Source organism: Lutjanus erythropterus, chromosome 9 (assembly GCF_056507025.1).
Source record: "Lutjanus erythropterus isolate fLutEry1 chromosome 9, fLutEry1.hap2, whole genome shotgun sequence".
NCBI classification, from domain to species: Eukaryota; Metazoa; Chordata; class Actinopteri; order Lutjaniformes; family Lutjanidae; genus Lutjanus; species Lutjanus erythropterus.
Window position 1 is genome coordinate 11,365,467 of NC_139325.1, and position 15,936 is coordinate 11,381,402.

General features: G+C 37.9%; 1 protein-coding gene across 1 annotated transcript in view; it reads right to left on the bottom strand.

Annotated features, from left to right (window-relative positions):
* Positions 1 to 11,147: 11,147 nt before the first annotated feature.
* LOC146321119 (nuclear factor of activated T-cells, cytoplasmic 1-like) overlaps positions 11,148 to 15,936 on the bottom strand; it is a 90,915-nt gene continuing 86,126 nt past the window's right edge. Inside the window, exon 10 of the mRNA XM_084726157.1 lies at positions 11,148 to 13,506. Within this exon, the coding sequence (XP_084582283.1) occupies positions 13,451 to 13,506 (56 nt within the window). The 3' untranslated portion in view covers positions 11,148 to 13,450. The remainder of the gene's footprint in view (positions 13,507 to 15,936) is intronic.

Sequence of the window (15,936 nt, forward strand, 5' to 3'; positions counted from 1 at the left end):
TTCTCTGCCACTTTGCAGTTCACAGTCTCACAGAATTATGTGCCCAGTAGACAGTCACAGTTTTTCAGATATCTGGACTTAAATGTGTGTCCTGATAATATTCCCTAGTATATAGTTCACATGACACCAAAATCCAATGAGCATCAGCAGATTCCTAAAACATGTTTTGTGTGCCAATAGATTTTTTCATTAGAAAAGGGACACATTGGATTTAAAACAATTTCAAAATGCATCTCTGAATTGAAAGTTAAAGAAATATTGCACTATTTTTCCAATTAATAGTCTGTCCACTCCTTAACAGATATACATTCCACACACTACATCTACTGTATTTATCAATGCAATGCCCACTGTATTTTAATAGTTATGAAATAAAAGGCCATGTGAACAAAACTTGAACTCAAAACTTGAGCCATGTGTTGACAGTGGTTCTGAGGTACCTCACAGGTTGGCATGGTAGTGCACAACTGTACATAAAAATTAAAAAGATAACATAGATAAATTCTATTTAAAGCTGCTATTAAGGAACTTTAATATGGTATTGATTTTGGAGGTGCCTGTAGACAATGTTTCTTTTTAACTGGCTAATGTACTCACTGTAATTTGCCTGGGAAAATGGAGACAGACACTTTTTATCTGATTTCAAAGAGCATCCAACCCAGTGGCAGACATTAAGAATAACTATAAGGAAATAGCCAATCTTGATGGTCTTCTTTGTTTAGACCATATAGGTCATAACCAGTTAAAAACTATAACTAAATAACACATATTTTACCTGTTTGGGCACTTTAATTGAAAAAAGCAACTGCAGGGTTCATTTGGAAAAAAAGATATCTTATTTTCCTAAATCACATTTTAATTTATTTTTTTTATTGAACATTTAAGAATGGTGTTTATCCGTTTCCAGAAATTAACTTGTGAATTATTGGTTTGAATCAATGCCCACTGTCTCTGTATGGTACGCCAGTGAATAATTCACTCATTTTGGTTGCCTGCACATCTTCTAAACAAACACTAGATGTCGCTGTATGATCAAAAGATACTCATTGGGAATTGAGGCGATTGCACATTAAGCTGCAGTCAAGATTCAAGATTAACAATATACTAATTATGAAATATAACTTCTTCAAAAAATTGTTTTATGAGGTCATATCGGCTAAATGAGTCAGTAACAACAAACTGAACTTTAAACCTGATTCTGCTTAAAAACTGAGCGTAAACAGAAACTTCTCTGTCCTCATATTGGGTGGTTCTAAGTTTGTTGAGAAATTGCTCAACCTGAGTTGAGGTGTAGGAGTGATGCATGACTCTGGGGTGTTTTCTAAGGTCATGTCTGCATCATATCCTCCTCACACTAAATCAGAGAGAGTGTCTTTGAGGTGTATTTGTGTGTGTGTGTGCGCGTGTGTGCGCGTGTGTGCATGCACGTGTGTGTTTATATCCTTCCTCCAGTCTACGGGGACAAATAGGAATGAGGAACTCATGGCCAGTCAGCGTCTGATTCAGATCCCAGTGGTTCCTCAGAGAACATCTGGGGTCATCATCTCCTGGTGTCTCATACTTCACCTATTCCCCTTATCTCTCCCCACAGTTTCTATGACTTATGGTGTGCTGAGTTTAAAAGGCACAGACCTGTTCTGAATGATTTTAGCAACAGGTAAATATCAGAGTACGGGGAAATTTTTCTCATGTTTTTCTGAAATCGTCTATAAAAACACAGTCCCATTAAGTATTATGAAATGATCCAAGTGCACAGATTCAGACAGGTGGACATGTTGCCCAATATCCAATATGTTCATGGCAGGATGACACAAGTAACATAATGAGAGAAAGAAGGGACTGCACTCTTCCTTATCTCCCTGCCTGCTTCTCTCCTTCTCTCCCTCTGTCCAACTATTTTGATATCTCCTTCTCCCCAGGCTCCTTGTCTTCCTTCATTCATGCATATGGCAGACTTTGTGACCATAATTTCAATTTAAAACACATGAGGGGAAATCCTAGCCTGCGCTGCTCTTTAATGGGCCGTCATGGGATTGGAGTATGCAGAGAATGATTGAATTTTGTGAGAAGGCCAGGAACGATCAAGTCTCGCCTTCCGTTATGCAATCGACCATTCCCCTCTCACAACGCGACGTCTGGTAAAACCTAGAGGAGCTGGGGTGGGGGGGCTGGAAACCTCGACGTCTAGACCAAACTAGAGAAAAATATTTTTTCTTCTAAATGACTCACGTCTATATAAAAAGAGAAACTCAGCTATCATATATAAAAAAGAGCCAAAAGAGATGTGATCTGCCACATCAAAGGCTGAGATGTTGAATCAGGCTGCTTTTAATGGTTGTAAATGAGTCTTTTTACACTGTAATGCATGACATCCTATATTTCCTCGCAGACGGAAACATATGGATCCTATACAAAGCCTGCCATACTGTTTTATTTATATGATTGTGTCATGTCTGTTTTTTCCCTCGACTCTCCACCTGCTTGGCCCACTTTGACAATGTCAAGATAAAAACTCGGCGACTCCAACACACTGAAACACAACAGAAGATATTTAAAGGGACACACTTACCAGATTTGGGAAGTAACTACCAGTACTAAAGCAGAGATTTCAAGTATCTATACATTACTTGATTATTTATTTTTCTTTTTACTTTTACTCCCTACATTTTTTCCCCTACATTCTGTTTTACTCAGTTTTCAGAAAAAATTGTTTTAATGTATTTAAGTTAAATGATAAATTATTTCTATTTTGTGTCATTGTGCACCGCCCCCGCGACATCGAGACTGATTTCAACCTAAATGGATGGGACAAAACACATAGTAAAGATGATTCTCTGGTCTATCCATCACTGCATATCATGCAGGAGTGATGTAACGAAATGAAAATGATGTGACAAGACAGAAAAGATTTAAGATGAGAGATGAGAAATTATCCGCACTGAAAAGAACAGTGTGAAAAGTCAAAAATAACAGAAATGACGATGAGGTTGTTAAGGTGAGGTTCAGTTATCTTTGCACAGAAACTACTGGTAAAAATGTCCTTCATGGGTCTATGTTTTTACTTTTATACTTTGAGTGCATTTCAGAGCCTATAAGTTGAATCAGTACTTCTAGTCTTTTTTAACACATGGATCTTCTTTTACTTGTGTGTACTTTTGCCACTGCTCTAATTTACCACTTTGTGCAAACTTTTTCACACCCGCTGTGTTGGATTACACCGGTGCGATATATCCTCTCAATGAAGCAAGCGAGACTACCTTTCCCGTTAAGTCCATTATATTCAAATGGGCCAGGTCTTTTTCTTTTTTTCTTGTTCGCAACAAGACATAAAGTAATCAAAAGTTAAAAGCAAACACTCAAGGAGGCACTTAGCAAAAAAGAAAAGCTTTTATGATAAAACATTCATATACCGTGCAGGAGACAGGTAATCTTTGAGGATGATAGGGTTGTCTTGTGGTCAGTTTCAGTATAGTATGGCTTGGGGAGCCTTGTAGATGAATGCTCCTAATAACATCCCCGCCCACCCATCATCCAGCGGCCCATCCAGGCAAAACAACTAATACCTGAGTGTATTTCTTCAGTGGTGTGAAGTATGCCTTAAAGAGCTGTTGGAGGCTGCAGTAAAGTAGGGTTCATTACCTTGACAGACTGATGACAGCTAAGAGATATGTCTATACACACATACAGACACACACACATACACATCGACACACATATAAATACTAAAGCGAAGGCTGAATAATTTGCTATCAGTGCTTCTTACGCAATGCACACAGTCAGATCTTTCAGACCTGAGAAAAGGTAATATTTCACTATTTTCTGGAGATCTATACTGTAAGAAGTAAGAAGTAAGAAGTAAGAAGTATTTTGAGAGTCATCTTCTGATGGCATCTAAGAGAGCTAAATGAGAACAAAGATACCACTCTCACATCTGTGGAAGCCGTGACCAGCCATGCTTGCAATTTAAAAAAAAAAAAAAAAGCATTTATTTCGAGATCATACGTTAATTATGTCATTACCTTGACATAACAAAGCTTGTTTTGTCATGATAATGAGTTAAATTATCTTGTTATCTAAACGAAGCTGATTTATTGAGATAATGAAGCAGTTTATACCAAGAAAATAACTTTTGTTTTGGTGTGACCACATTAGGTTTATTATCTTGTTATATCTATATGACCAGTGCTGGGAGTAACATGTCACAAAGTACCTGACCTTACAGTGGCGCAAGACAGTTCAGATGATGTGAGCTACATATTTAGCTTCCTGTGGGTCTTCTTCTACTGAAATCCTATTGTCTAAACCATATACAATAAAAGTGTAGTACACATGCTAGTTGTTACTGCTCTTTGGTGGTGGTAATAATAACTCTGATTAATGATAATGGGTACAATGATAGATAAAAATGTGACAGCTGTCGCTAATTAATATAGCTACACTAAAATAATATAACTATGTTTTCTTTTAAAGGAGTTAAGCAAAATTAAAAAGATGTAACAAAATGAAAATGATGAATAGCACAATAAATAAAAGTGACGTAGCAAGACATAAAACAACATAAACAGGGTAACTAGATGAAAAGAGGTATAAGCGACATAAGATGAAAAAGATGTTACATGACAAAAGAGACATAAGATGATGAAAAATGACATAACAAGATGAAAATGACATAACAAAACAAAATGATGTCAGTGATGTAACAAGATGAAAATGGGTGGAACAGGACAAAAAAATGATGTAACAAGAGGAAAGACATAACAAGAAGAAAACAGCCTAAAAGACGTTTGAAGACAAAACAGACAGAGAGAGACTCGACTGTGGAGTAAGTTTAAGTTAACTTAGCTTTGCACAGAAACAGCTGATAGAAATGTCCTTCAGGGTTAAATTTTACTTTTATACTTACATATACATATACATTTCAATGGCAGTACCTTTTCACTTTACTTGATTAAAGAAGTTGAATCAGTACTCAGAGTATTACACAATTATTAAATTAAAGCAGACATGTCTTTCCCAAGTAACTAATTAGTTTTACACTGCAGTAATTGGTTAAGTAATTCAAATACTTATTGAATAAATAACTAGTAACTGTAACTAATTACTAGATTTCAACACTGAAGATCCCTTTTTTTTCTTGAGATAATGAAATAATTAACTTGCCATTTCGAGATAACAGTATGAACAAAAGTTGTAGCTTGGTTATCTGATGGACTATTGCTTTGTTGGGCAGAGTGGCATCCTGTGATTTTCACTGTGAGATACAGCAAAATGTAATCTGGTAGTGTGTAATCTTTATGTAGGTCCTGGTGAGTGTATTTTTGGTGCCTTTGTATGGGACCTGGTTGGCTGTTTCTGACATTTCCAATCTTTATTCTATGCTAAGCTAAGATAACTGTCTCTTGGTTGTAGCTTTATATTTATCCAGATGTAACAAAATAAAAAAAAACCTTTTTGGTTAGGCAGTAACTTCCTTGGGTCTTGTTGATGCCGTGAGGTTATCAAGCAAGCAGTGGAGGCTCAAGGAATTTACAAATCAGTCACAGTAGTTAGTTAATAACACATAACCCCCCTGTGAAACCAGATCATGTAATTTTTACACTCAAGTTTTTGTACGAATTAAACAAATGATTTATAACATGTTAATTAGTGAACTCTAGAGGATCTGGAAGGTGGATTTTGTTACATTTGGACAGTGCCAGGCTAGCTGTCTCCAGTCTTTATGCTAAGCTAAGCTAACTGGTGGCTCGCTGTAGCCTCTAATTGACCTTACAGAAATGAGAGTGGTATCGACCTTCCTATGTAACTCTTTGCAACAATGCAAATAAGTTACTCCCTCAAAGTGTCAAACTATTGGTTTCATAATTTGAGCTAAAATATGATTAGACATTTCTGATTACAGTCCCTCCTTCTGTTTGGATAAATCATAACCAACTCAGTGAAAAAAGAGAAATAACTAAAGCAGCGAACTCTCACTCCTTCATGTCGGGAAGTCAGTTTGCATGCATGTGGGGTCAGCTTTAGGTCACACTGGGCATCCATTAGTGGCCTTATTTAGAGTCTTATTCCTTTAAGAGGAGTGATTGGCCAGCAAAGACAAAGAATCATTACCTTTGCCCGCCCCCTCCCTGCCAGCAGTCAATAATGAGGGATCATTAAAATGAATAGATGGACATTCCCCTTTTCTCCGGATCCTTATTGCAAAATCAGTGTCAGGGGAAATGAAGATTGAGCTTGGAGAAGGCGTCTAAAAGCCTCACAGTGATTGTCGTGAACTCATCTCCAGTGCCAGGCTCCTTTATCTACTGTAAGAGTCTGCACCTGCCTGAACTCTTGACTAGCAAGGGCTTTTACTGTAGCCCATTAAGAGCATCCCTAATGTGTGCTACAGTGTACTTCAACATAAACATTCTGCATATATACTGAAACGTTTACAGCAAACAATAGAAGAATGATTGCTTCTTGAGACGTCTTGGAGGGTTTTTTTTCTTTTGGATGAAGAAACAGAGCTCTCAGAGTGATCTAGAAAGGGATATTGAATGCATCAACTTTGATGTGAGGGAATAGAGAACTTACGTGTTGTGATCATATAAACAGACTCTTAAAGATAATTCTCACTTTTCACTTTTCTTAAGCGCAAACATCTGTCCCGCTGCTAAATTTTATAAATCCTTGCACAACATTTCACGCATCACAAAAGAGAGGGCGAATCAAGCTGAATGATTGCAGATGGAGAATAAAAGACGGCACAAGATTTTCCAGGCCCCATCTGGTTGCCTTTCTGAGGGTCTCTTAAAGTGTCTTTTAAAAAGGTGATTTGTCTGTGGCTCTGCAACGATGTGACCATGTCAGCGGGTCATCTGCTGGTCCTGTCACATGTGAAACGGTGCTATGAAACGGGTCCGTGCACACCTGTGGAGCCGCTGAAACCCCACCCCAAACAGATTAAAAAAACACATGTAAACACATGCTCAAACACACACATATGGTCTTCATCTTCTTTCTTTATCATCTGAAAGGTAATTGATAAGACGGCCTGTTTATAGTCATCTGACACATGTTTCTGAAGAAAAAGAAAATCTTAAAAACTGTCTCAAGGGACCTAAAAAGATCAAATGTAGACCTGGCTTATGGGACAGAACTATCAAAGGTCCCTTGGTATGGTCAAGCAATTATCTCTTAAAGCATCTCTTAAAGCTACCCCCATGGTTCTCAACATGCCCTTCATAACAGAGGTATATTGAGGATTTACTGCCTGCAGATGGCCGATGAGAGACGAGGGCAGGAGCTCCAGCGCTGTGCCTATGCACTCACTTTATAAAAGCCCAAATCAAGGCCTCTGTGGGAATACGATGGGGGAGGAAGCGGGGCCGTAAAGACGCTATAAATCCGTACAATGAAACTTCTAAGTCGTGCCCTCTGCCAGGTGCCATGTGCATGTGAACCCCAGGGAGAAAATGGCACGTGCTGCAATCATTATGATCAGAGGTTGCTTTTGGCTCGTCTTCGCTGTTCCACCGGTGGGATGCTGCGATCTGAGTCAGTCATCCCATGCGCCTGTCAGCAAGTCAAGTCATTTGATAATTTGGTCAGGCGATCAGTGGGTTCTTCACTTTATCTCAGCTCCCTTTCGTGTGCGTGAGACAACTGCACGTAAGTGAATCATCTGTGACATTTTTATGTATTTTCTGTAAAAATTTTCAGTGTTTAGTTTTTCCTTGGGTAAATCATTGAAATCATGGGAAAAGGATTATACACACCCATCAAATTTCCAGCATGAGAAGTATCAGTTTGTTTGGAATTAAGAGAGAAAAACACAAATCTTGCAGATTACCAAGAAATCATTTTTACATCACCTCAGTAGCTAAAGCCAACGAGACCACAGCTAACTACAAATTTCTGATGTCAGGTAAAGCAGGCATGACTATTTTCCTTAAAATTTCTGTCCACAAGTGCAATAAAAAGGTTTTCCTGGCACACTGAAAAGCAAATATTGGCGAAGAGCTCTACTGTGACTAAATGAAAACAATATAAATAGGCGTATGTGATGCATTGGAGCCCTCTATTTTCCCACAACTTGTGTGAGCCACACCGCACATCATTTGAACCTATTCTATAAAACTCAAACTCAAAGCAGTGCTGTCAGTGAATCCTGCTCTCAAAATTAAGCCAACATGGAGGTGCCAAAAACTGCAGTTTCTCAAAAGGCCACTAGAGGCTGGCTCCAAAAACAAGTAAATCAAACCCCATATTAAAAATGACCCCCTTTACTGCTTGGCACAAAAAATGGTTTTGCCCTTTATTGCTAATTTTTCTGTTCATGACAAGTGTACAGGGACGAATTTTATATAACACCCATTTAAATTATATTATTGCTTAAAGTTATGTATAATTAAGAGATACAGGTAACATCACAGACTTGTCCATGTTTTATTGCACCTCAAAGGAAATACAATAAATTGACAATTTGGAGAATACACTCTTCTTCTTTCCTGATTTTCTGTATTTTTTTCCACGAAACAGTGTGCAACAGTGTGCAACTTTGTGCAATAGTGTGCAGCAGTGTGAAAGTTTTCTCTCATTTGCTGGCTCTGTCAGATGTGTTAACCAATCAGTAGCCAATATGTACAGCCCTGAGCTTGGAGAATGTTTGATTGGTCGCTCTGCCCATGATAGAACCCTAACTACTGCTTCAGACAAGATTTGATTGGCTGGATCAAAATTACAATGACTGGCTGACAATGTATGTAGTGAGATACCAGAATGGGATTCCACTGAATAATGAATAACAGGGGGGGACCAAAATCACAGCAAAAAATATAAAATATACATTCTTCTTTCATGGTTTCTGTTTTTTTTTTTCCAGAGCAGACACAACAGGTTAGTTAGTGACCTTTAGAGGTGCTGGTGGGCAGATTTTGTTGCTCCTTGCGGCCGTAGCTTCATATTTAATGAACAGATATGACTGGTTTTAATCTTCTCATTAAACTCTTGGCAGGAAAGCAAATAAGCATACAATGACTGCAGCTTGAAGTGCTTTGCAAAACATGTAAAATGTGCAAATGTTGGCCGACATACTACAAAGCTCAAGCTGTTAAACATTCAGCAAGCATTCACTTTTTATGCATGCATAATTCAGTGTTTAGGTGTTACAACTGAAAGACTGAATTCCACAAAATATTTAAAGAAATGCATGGTTGTTGCATGTTGTTGTTGTTGCAGACGTTCTGGACTTTTGATCATCAAAAAGTAGATGCATCCTCCAACAGATGCCGATAGATTAACAGATGGATAGAAACCGCATTTGTTTTCATATGAATATTCCACTGCTTTAGTTAGTCTCCTTCCTTGACTGCTGCTTGGGTGGAAACTATGGCCTGGAGTCATCTCTCCACTGTGTCAAAGGGTACGGCGCTGTCAGAGGAAGACTAAGGTAAGAAGGACAGGGTGCCAGGAAAAAGGGGCGTGACTGCATCTGTAAATAGTGGGGCTATTTTGGGCTTACCACGGTCGTACAGGGGAGCACCGCCTAGGCCTGCCTTCTGTCACTATGGCGATGGGCGCTTCATAACTTTGCTGGATGGAAAAAGTCTGGAGGACTGGCAGGTGGTACACAGGAGCGTGGCACAGCTCCCATGGCGAGGAGCTGTTTCACTCATAACTAGCCACCACTAACAATACTCACCGGAAAACACACAGGCCTCTGCTTGTACTCGGCATATCAGCAGCTTGTTGCGTTTGATCCTGCTAAAGTACAGTGCGGGTTTGTATTTGTGGAAGTGGAAAAGTGGAAGACAAGAGCAAATACCAAGCGAACTCTGGCAATTGCAGAGGAAAATTGTAAGATGTAAAACACCCAGTACCTACAACTATTTTGTAGCAATTAGAACTATAATTCTGTAAAACTAAATACTTTAGGCAAACAAATAAAAGTAAAAATTAATTCAGAAATCAGTGTGATACATTATTGTTTTATGTACTAAACTTGGGAAAAACTATATTCTCCTCTGCTTATTTCAATGACAAACTGTCTCCGTTCCAGGTTTTATTAGGAATATAGGTACAGGTTGGAACAGTCTGAGGTTTACTAAGGTCAAGCTATAACACAAGAAAATCACTCAGCCAAGTTACAGTGAAGGCCTTAAAACTAAAGCATAGCCATATGGGCCATGCATGTAATGGTCAAAGAATGCTTTTAGCATAAATTGAAGGAAAAGAATGACAAGAAAGACTGAATCCATTGCCTGCTGATTTGATATTTGTTTTACAAAATGCATTATTTCTCATAAATAGAACTATCTGTCTTTCTGAAAACATACCACCCTTGAAAATGTTTAGTTTTACATTAAAGGGACAGTTCACCCCTGAATGAAGAACACATATTTTTCCTCTGGTCTATAGGGCTGTAAGTAAGTAAGTAAGTAAGTAACTAAGTAACTAGGACTATAGAATAGATTCTGCAAATTTAAGATTTATATGTGCTGAGCACATTTTATAAAGCATTTAAACTTTGCATATTGATTTGCTAGTGAGAGGGAAAAAGAACAAGAACTGTTAATTCTGCCTAAATGCACTTTATTTTGACTTTATTATTATGAAGGGAAAAATGTCCTATATTGTTGTCCTGATGAAATAAAAACAATAAGAAGGCTAACACAGCCTAAATACATTTATTTCTCATTTATAATAATAATAACATATGTATATGTTAATGGAGGTGATGCAGAAATAGAAAAAAAAATGGTCAGGAATTAAATCTTTTTTTTTTAAAGGTGGTTTCCCAAAAAGAAAAAAAAGTCAGGAAAACACTGTGAATTGTTGAGTTTTGGGGATATCGGCCATAGAGATTTTAGCCTTCTCTCTAATGTAATGGATGTAGACAACAATCTGTTTGTGGTGTTAAAAACTAAAAAATAAAAAAAATTAAAAAAAAGAAAAAGAAAAGAAAATAAATATATATAATATAGTGAGGAAAGTGATGCACACATTTAAGTGTTCCATAGAAGAATTATAAGTTTGTTTGGAGTTGAAACATGACCACAAATCATACAGATGACCAGGAAACTGGTCTGTACTTGAATACCATATCAAGAGTCATATCATCATGTCAAAATTGGAACAGTTAAAAAAAGAATAATGGAGAACTTAGATTACATATGGTCACCATTATGCCATTTATTAATTCATTGTTGAGAACACATTAAATGCACTTAAAACACATTTCATTTTTCATAAATATTTCATATTAAAGAGAAATGTTTCACCTTGTGCCTACACAGAAAAGCATTATAGACTTGCAACGATCTTGTAGCCAAGAAAGAGAGTAAGGCACAAAATAGAAACCTTATTCATACAGTTTAGTCATGCTATTATACTATATGTCCAAAAATGTATTAGGAAGCTATATTGTAAGCTACTGTCAGCTAAATGATCCCCAACATTATAACGATGTGCATGCTCCAAAAAGACAGATAACATGGAAAAGACTGCAGCTGTGTGGAAGAAGAGTCGGTGTAGGTAAGTTTATGACACGACAGTGGAACTCAATCTACAATATTTGGTCTGGAAGCAAGAAAATCTGCTCTGTTTCTACGGTAAAGTGCATAATGTTTTTGTACAGGGAGCCGCTCTACGCTAAAGTCTCCGACAGAAAGAGGAAACTTGGACAATAATTTCACCAAAGATAAAATCCTTTGGTTTACTCAGATCAATTATTGCCAATAGTAAGTAACAGTCCTGCCAACTCCTCAGTGGAACCACCCGAATGACGAGTAAAACTGAGCCTGTGGCATACTTAGATTATCCCTGTGCCTATTTACAAGCAAACCTGCAGTGCAAGAAGTAACAGACAAATAAAGATTGTCCAGGAGGATTCTCATTTAAATTCAGCAGGTAAGCATACCATTGTTCAACTATCTTATAGCTGGGGGAGAAGAAAACTCTGATACCTGCCTTTAGAAGCCCCCATAACCAGGGACCGTTGTCATAGGATATGTTTGATATATTTCTCTGATTGTCTGTGCATCATTATCTCATGGTTTGGATGGGATGACTGGAAGACCGGGGCAGGATGATTAAAAAATAGGCACTAAGGTGAAAAGCATAATGCAGGATAGTAGAAATGCACTGTAAAAATAAAAATAGTTGAAAAAACTGAAAAAACTCAAACTCTTATGTTTTGAAAAAGTTTTACCAACTAACAATGTTTTGTTGAGATAATGTACTTTTGCTATTTATATAAACTTGAATCTCTGAGTTTTAAAACCCTCATAAAATCATTAAGTCACTGGGAATAATGGTTAATAATTACTATTTTCAGGAGCAACCATTTAATTTTCAAGCACCTGAATAATGAATTTTGGGAGTTTTAAAACTCAAACATTCAAGTTTACCCAAAGAAAAAAGTAAATTACCTTAACAAAAGATTGCAAAGATGATGGCAAAAGTTTAGTTTATTCAAAAACTTTTGAGCTTGTTTCAAAACCCACAAATCTTGTGAAGGCAGTTGCCTTGAAATCGGTTTTCTCAACTCTTTTTTTTTTTTTTTTTACAGTTACAAATCATATCAGAGTGAAGACAATGAAAAACAGGGAAAGCTAAATAGCAAACTGCATGATATAAGCATAAGGCATACATAAGTACATTTTCAAATACATGTTTATACAAAAGAATATCATACAATAACATTCAGTATAAATGAACAATGAGATAATAATGAGGAAGCAAGAAAAAATACAATTCTAATCTATTCACATACTCCCTATATTTTCCAGCCTTTTATTCTGTTTCCCTGTAAACAAATCATTGAAATGATACAAAAAGGTCATATAAAAACTTCCACTTTGGGTTACAATGAACAATTTTGCATTTGTGTGACTGCTGCTGTTGTTGTTTGCCGTCAGTATCACTGCTGTAAGGCACCAATTCGGTTGACTGACTGCACAGACAAAAGAAGCAAAGTGATGAAGCACGACACTTTATTGTCCCATTAGCTTGTCCATGCATTAACATACAGATCACACTCGAAATGAAGATTGTCATCTGTCAACGATAGACGTGATAATTCAGTCTCATTGAGCTGTTTGGTCCACTAAAGAACATCTGCTGTGAATTAAGGCAAGTGTATTCGTATACTTTGCCCCTGATGTCACTTCCCTTTTTGTAAATATAACATTCATCTGTTTATTCGAATGGAGCTTGCCCAGTGATTGTCAATGTGGATCTGCAGCGAGTCTTCGAGCGAGGAGGACCTGATGGTGATGACGGTCAGGTGGGAGATCCTGGTCTTAACTTTATTCTTCATCATGTGGATCTCTAGGTTGTGTATTTTGTCCTCTTTTTGTTGATGTTGCTGCTCTTTGTGTGTGTGTGTGTGTGTGTGTGTGTGTGTGTGTGTGTGTGTATGTGTGTGTTTGTATGTGTGTTTGTGCTGCTGCAGAAGACTTCTGGACGTCTATGCGTGAGTGTGCACGGAAATGCTGGAGAGGTCGTTCCTGATGATCTCGTTAACTGCGGAAAGAAAAACCAGAAGATGTGGATCATTATTAAGAAGTCGCAATGAATAACAATTCAGATCATTAAAACAGCATTGCATGTAATGAAGAGAGGTGGCCTAGAAGTTACAGAGGTGAGGCTTGTGATAGGATAAAGAGTCTGACAGTTTGAATCCCAGCAATACCTGGATTTCCAACCAGGAAAAGTGGGCAACTGCCCCAGAACCCCAGAAAGGTCCAAGCTCACTATGTTTCTACTTGTGCATGTTAATTTATAGGGTCAAGCCACAGATTTTACATATTAAAGTTGGGGTTGGCAGTTTATTTTTGCCATTAGTGGGCAAAAATTTCAAAATAACATTTAAACATAATGTAATTTAAATGATCTGAGAAAAAACTATATTCTGCTCTTTGCTTTGGCCCTGTTGTCAGGCTAGCCTGTGACGGGAGACTTTGGCCAATCACACAGTCCATAAGATAGTTGATTATTGATTCTTTTTACTAAAATGTAAGGATTTGAAGGATTTCAATAGTAAACCATCTTTGAGCCACTAATAGCCACTGGGCTATTTACGAAAAAAAATAAATAAATAAAACAAAACAAACGCATCAATGTAGCGAGGAGGCTGTGGTGGATAAATGGGTCAAACTTACACCGTGGACCCCGGGGTTTTAGTGCATGACATAGTTTTTTCTTTTTTCAGTTTTCAGTTGGAACAACAGCGAACAGTTCAGGCAACAATATTGCTTCTACTTATGTGTCTGCCATTAACGTGTAAATAATTCCACCCTGGGTGCAAACAGCATTGTTGGCAACTGACACCAGCCAGGAAATCTGGTTGAAAGCAGTATTCTAGTGTAAACAGGGGGTATGGGTCCATTAATAAGGGCCCAGCAGCTCCTTTTGAGCAGTAAAATCTAGTTATGATCCCTGGAAATGCAGGGGAAATAAAAGTTACAAGTGTAGAAGTTTTAAAAAGTGTGTATCTAATGTCTTCATCCAATGACACTGGATTGATTAACAGAAAATACTTGAAACTTTGACTGAAGACGATGGAACTCTTTAGTTTGCAGCCTGCAGTAAATAGTGGTCACATGAGGTAATAGTGGATATCAGTAGCTGCAATCCAAACATATCATTGTCGTTACCAGTCTCATATCATCCCCATACACACATCTCTGTTTTCAAGTCATGGTCTTGTCTTTCCTGCTCGGGTTCCTGTGCCCGCGCCTTTCCCACAGTCGGGCAGACACAGATCACTCCACTGCCTTTATCTGCTCTGTGTTCTTTGGCAAAACAGCGGGAAGTGACTGTGAAGATGGCGAGGACCCCCGAGCCCTGTGTCCTGACGCAAACAAGAAACTCCTCAGTTATAGAGCTGGCTGTGATAAAGTGAGCTGATGTAGACATAGAGAGAGAGAGTGAGGGAGAGAGAGTCTGGTGAAACCACCATCCGCAGTGAGGAGCCGAGACAGGAAGTCCACCCACTCTGAGGCCCGAAGAACGCCTGCAGTCTGTTATCACTAGATACTGTTTGTTGAACGGTGCATCTGTGCTGATCAGGACGAAAACATCACTTCACAGAAAACAAGATGAAGGCCTTTAACAAGTCTGGTGTGTAAGATTTAGAACTTGAATATAATGTTTTCTTGACTTTATAATCACTTGAAAATAAGAAATGTGGGGTTTTTTTTGTTTTCCACTGACTCCACCATGTTGCACCAACATGTTTCTACAGTAACACAGACTGGACAAACCAAACACTGGCTTTAGATATGGCCTTTTGCCAGCATAAGATCTTCTACATGATTGGAAGGGGAGGGTGAAGCAAGCAGTATTCAGCTGGTTGTAATCTATAACCTCACCGCTAGATGGCAGTATATCCTACACACAAGTCATTTAATACTCAACCATTTCAGTGCTCTGAATTATCAGTACAATGCCAGTTTTGAAGCTATGGTGCTAAGAGAATGCAAAAAAAATTGCATGTTTCTACTCTTCTTTTCTTGTACAGCAATGGGTACAATTTACCGCTTTTCACCCTCTTCTCCGCCAGATTAACTGTGATTCCAAAAAGATGTGTCTTCAGAAAATATTTCAAAAACAGGCTTCTAAAAATGTGCAGATTTCATTTCAAAAATACAAAACACTATTTTTCCTAAATCATTTTGAGAATTGTTCAGTTGCAGGTTGAAAGAGAGACAATATAGATTAGTTTGAAGAGATTTCTCACCAACAGGTCTAAAGATGTAATTGTATAAAACATCATAAATATGGAACTCTTTGGCTGTGTGCTTTCAACAACAACAACATCATAATCAGACAAGTCTTGTACATAAATGTAAAATAAGGCATTGCTCTCGATGTAGTATAAAGAGCGACAAAGTCCTTATGGGCACTGGAGATGTGGTGGATGAATGAGTTTTTTTTCCTGGATTTCACATG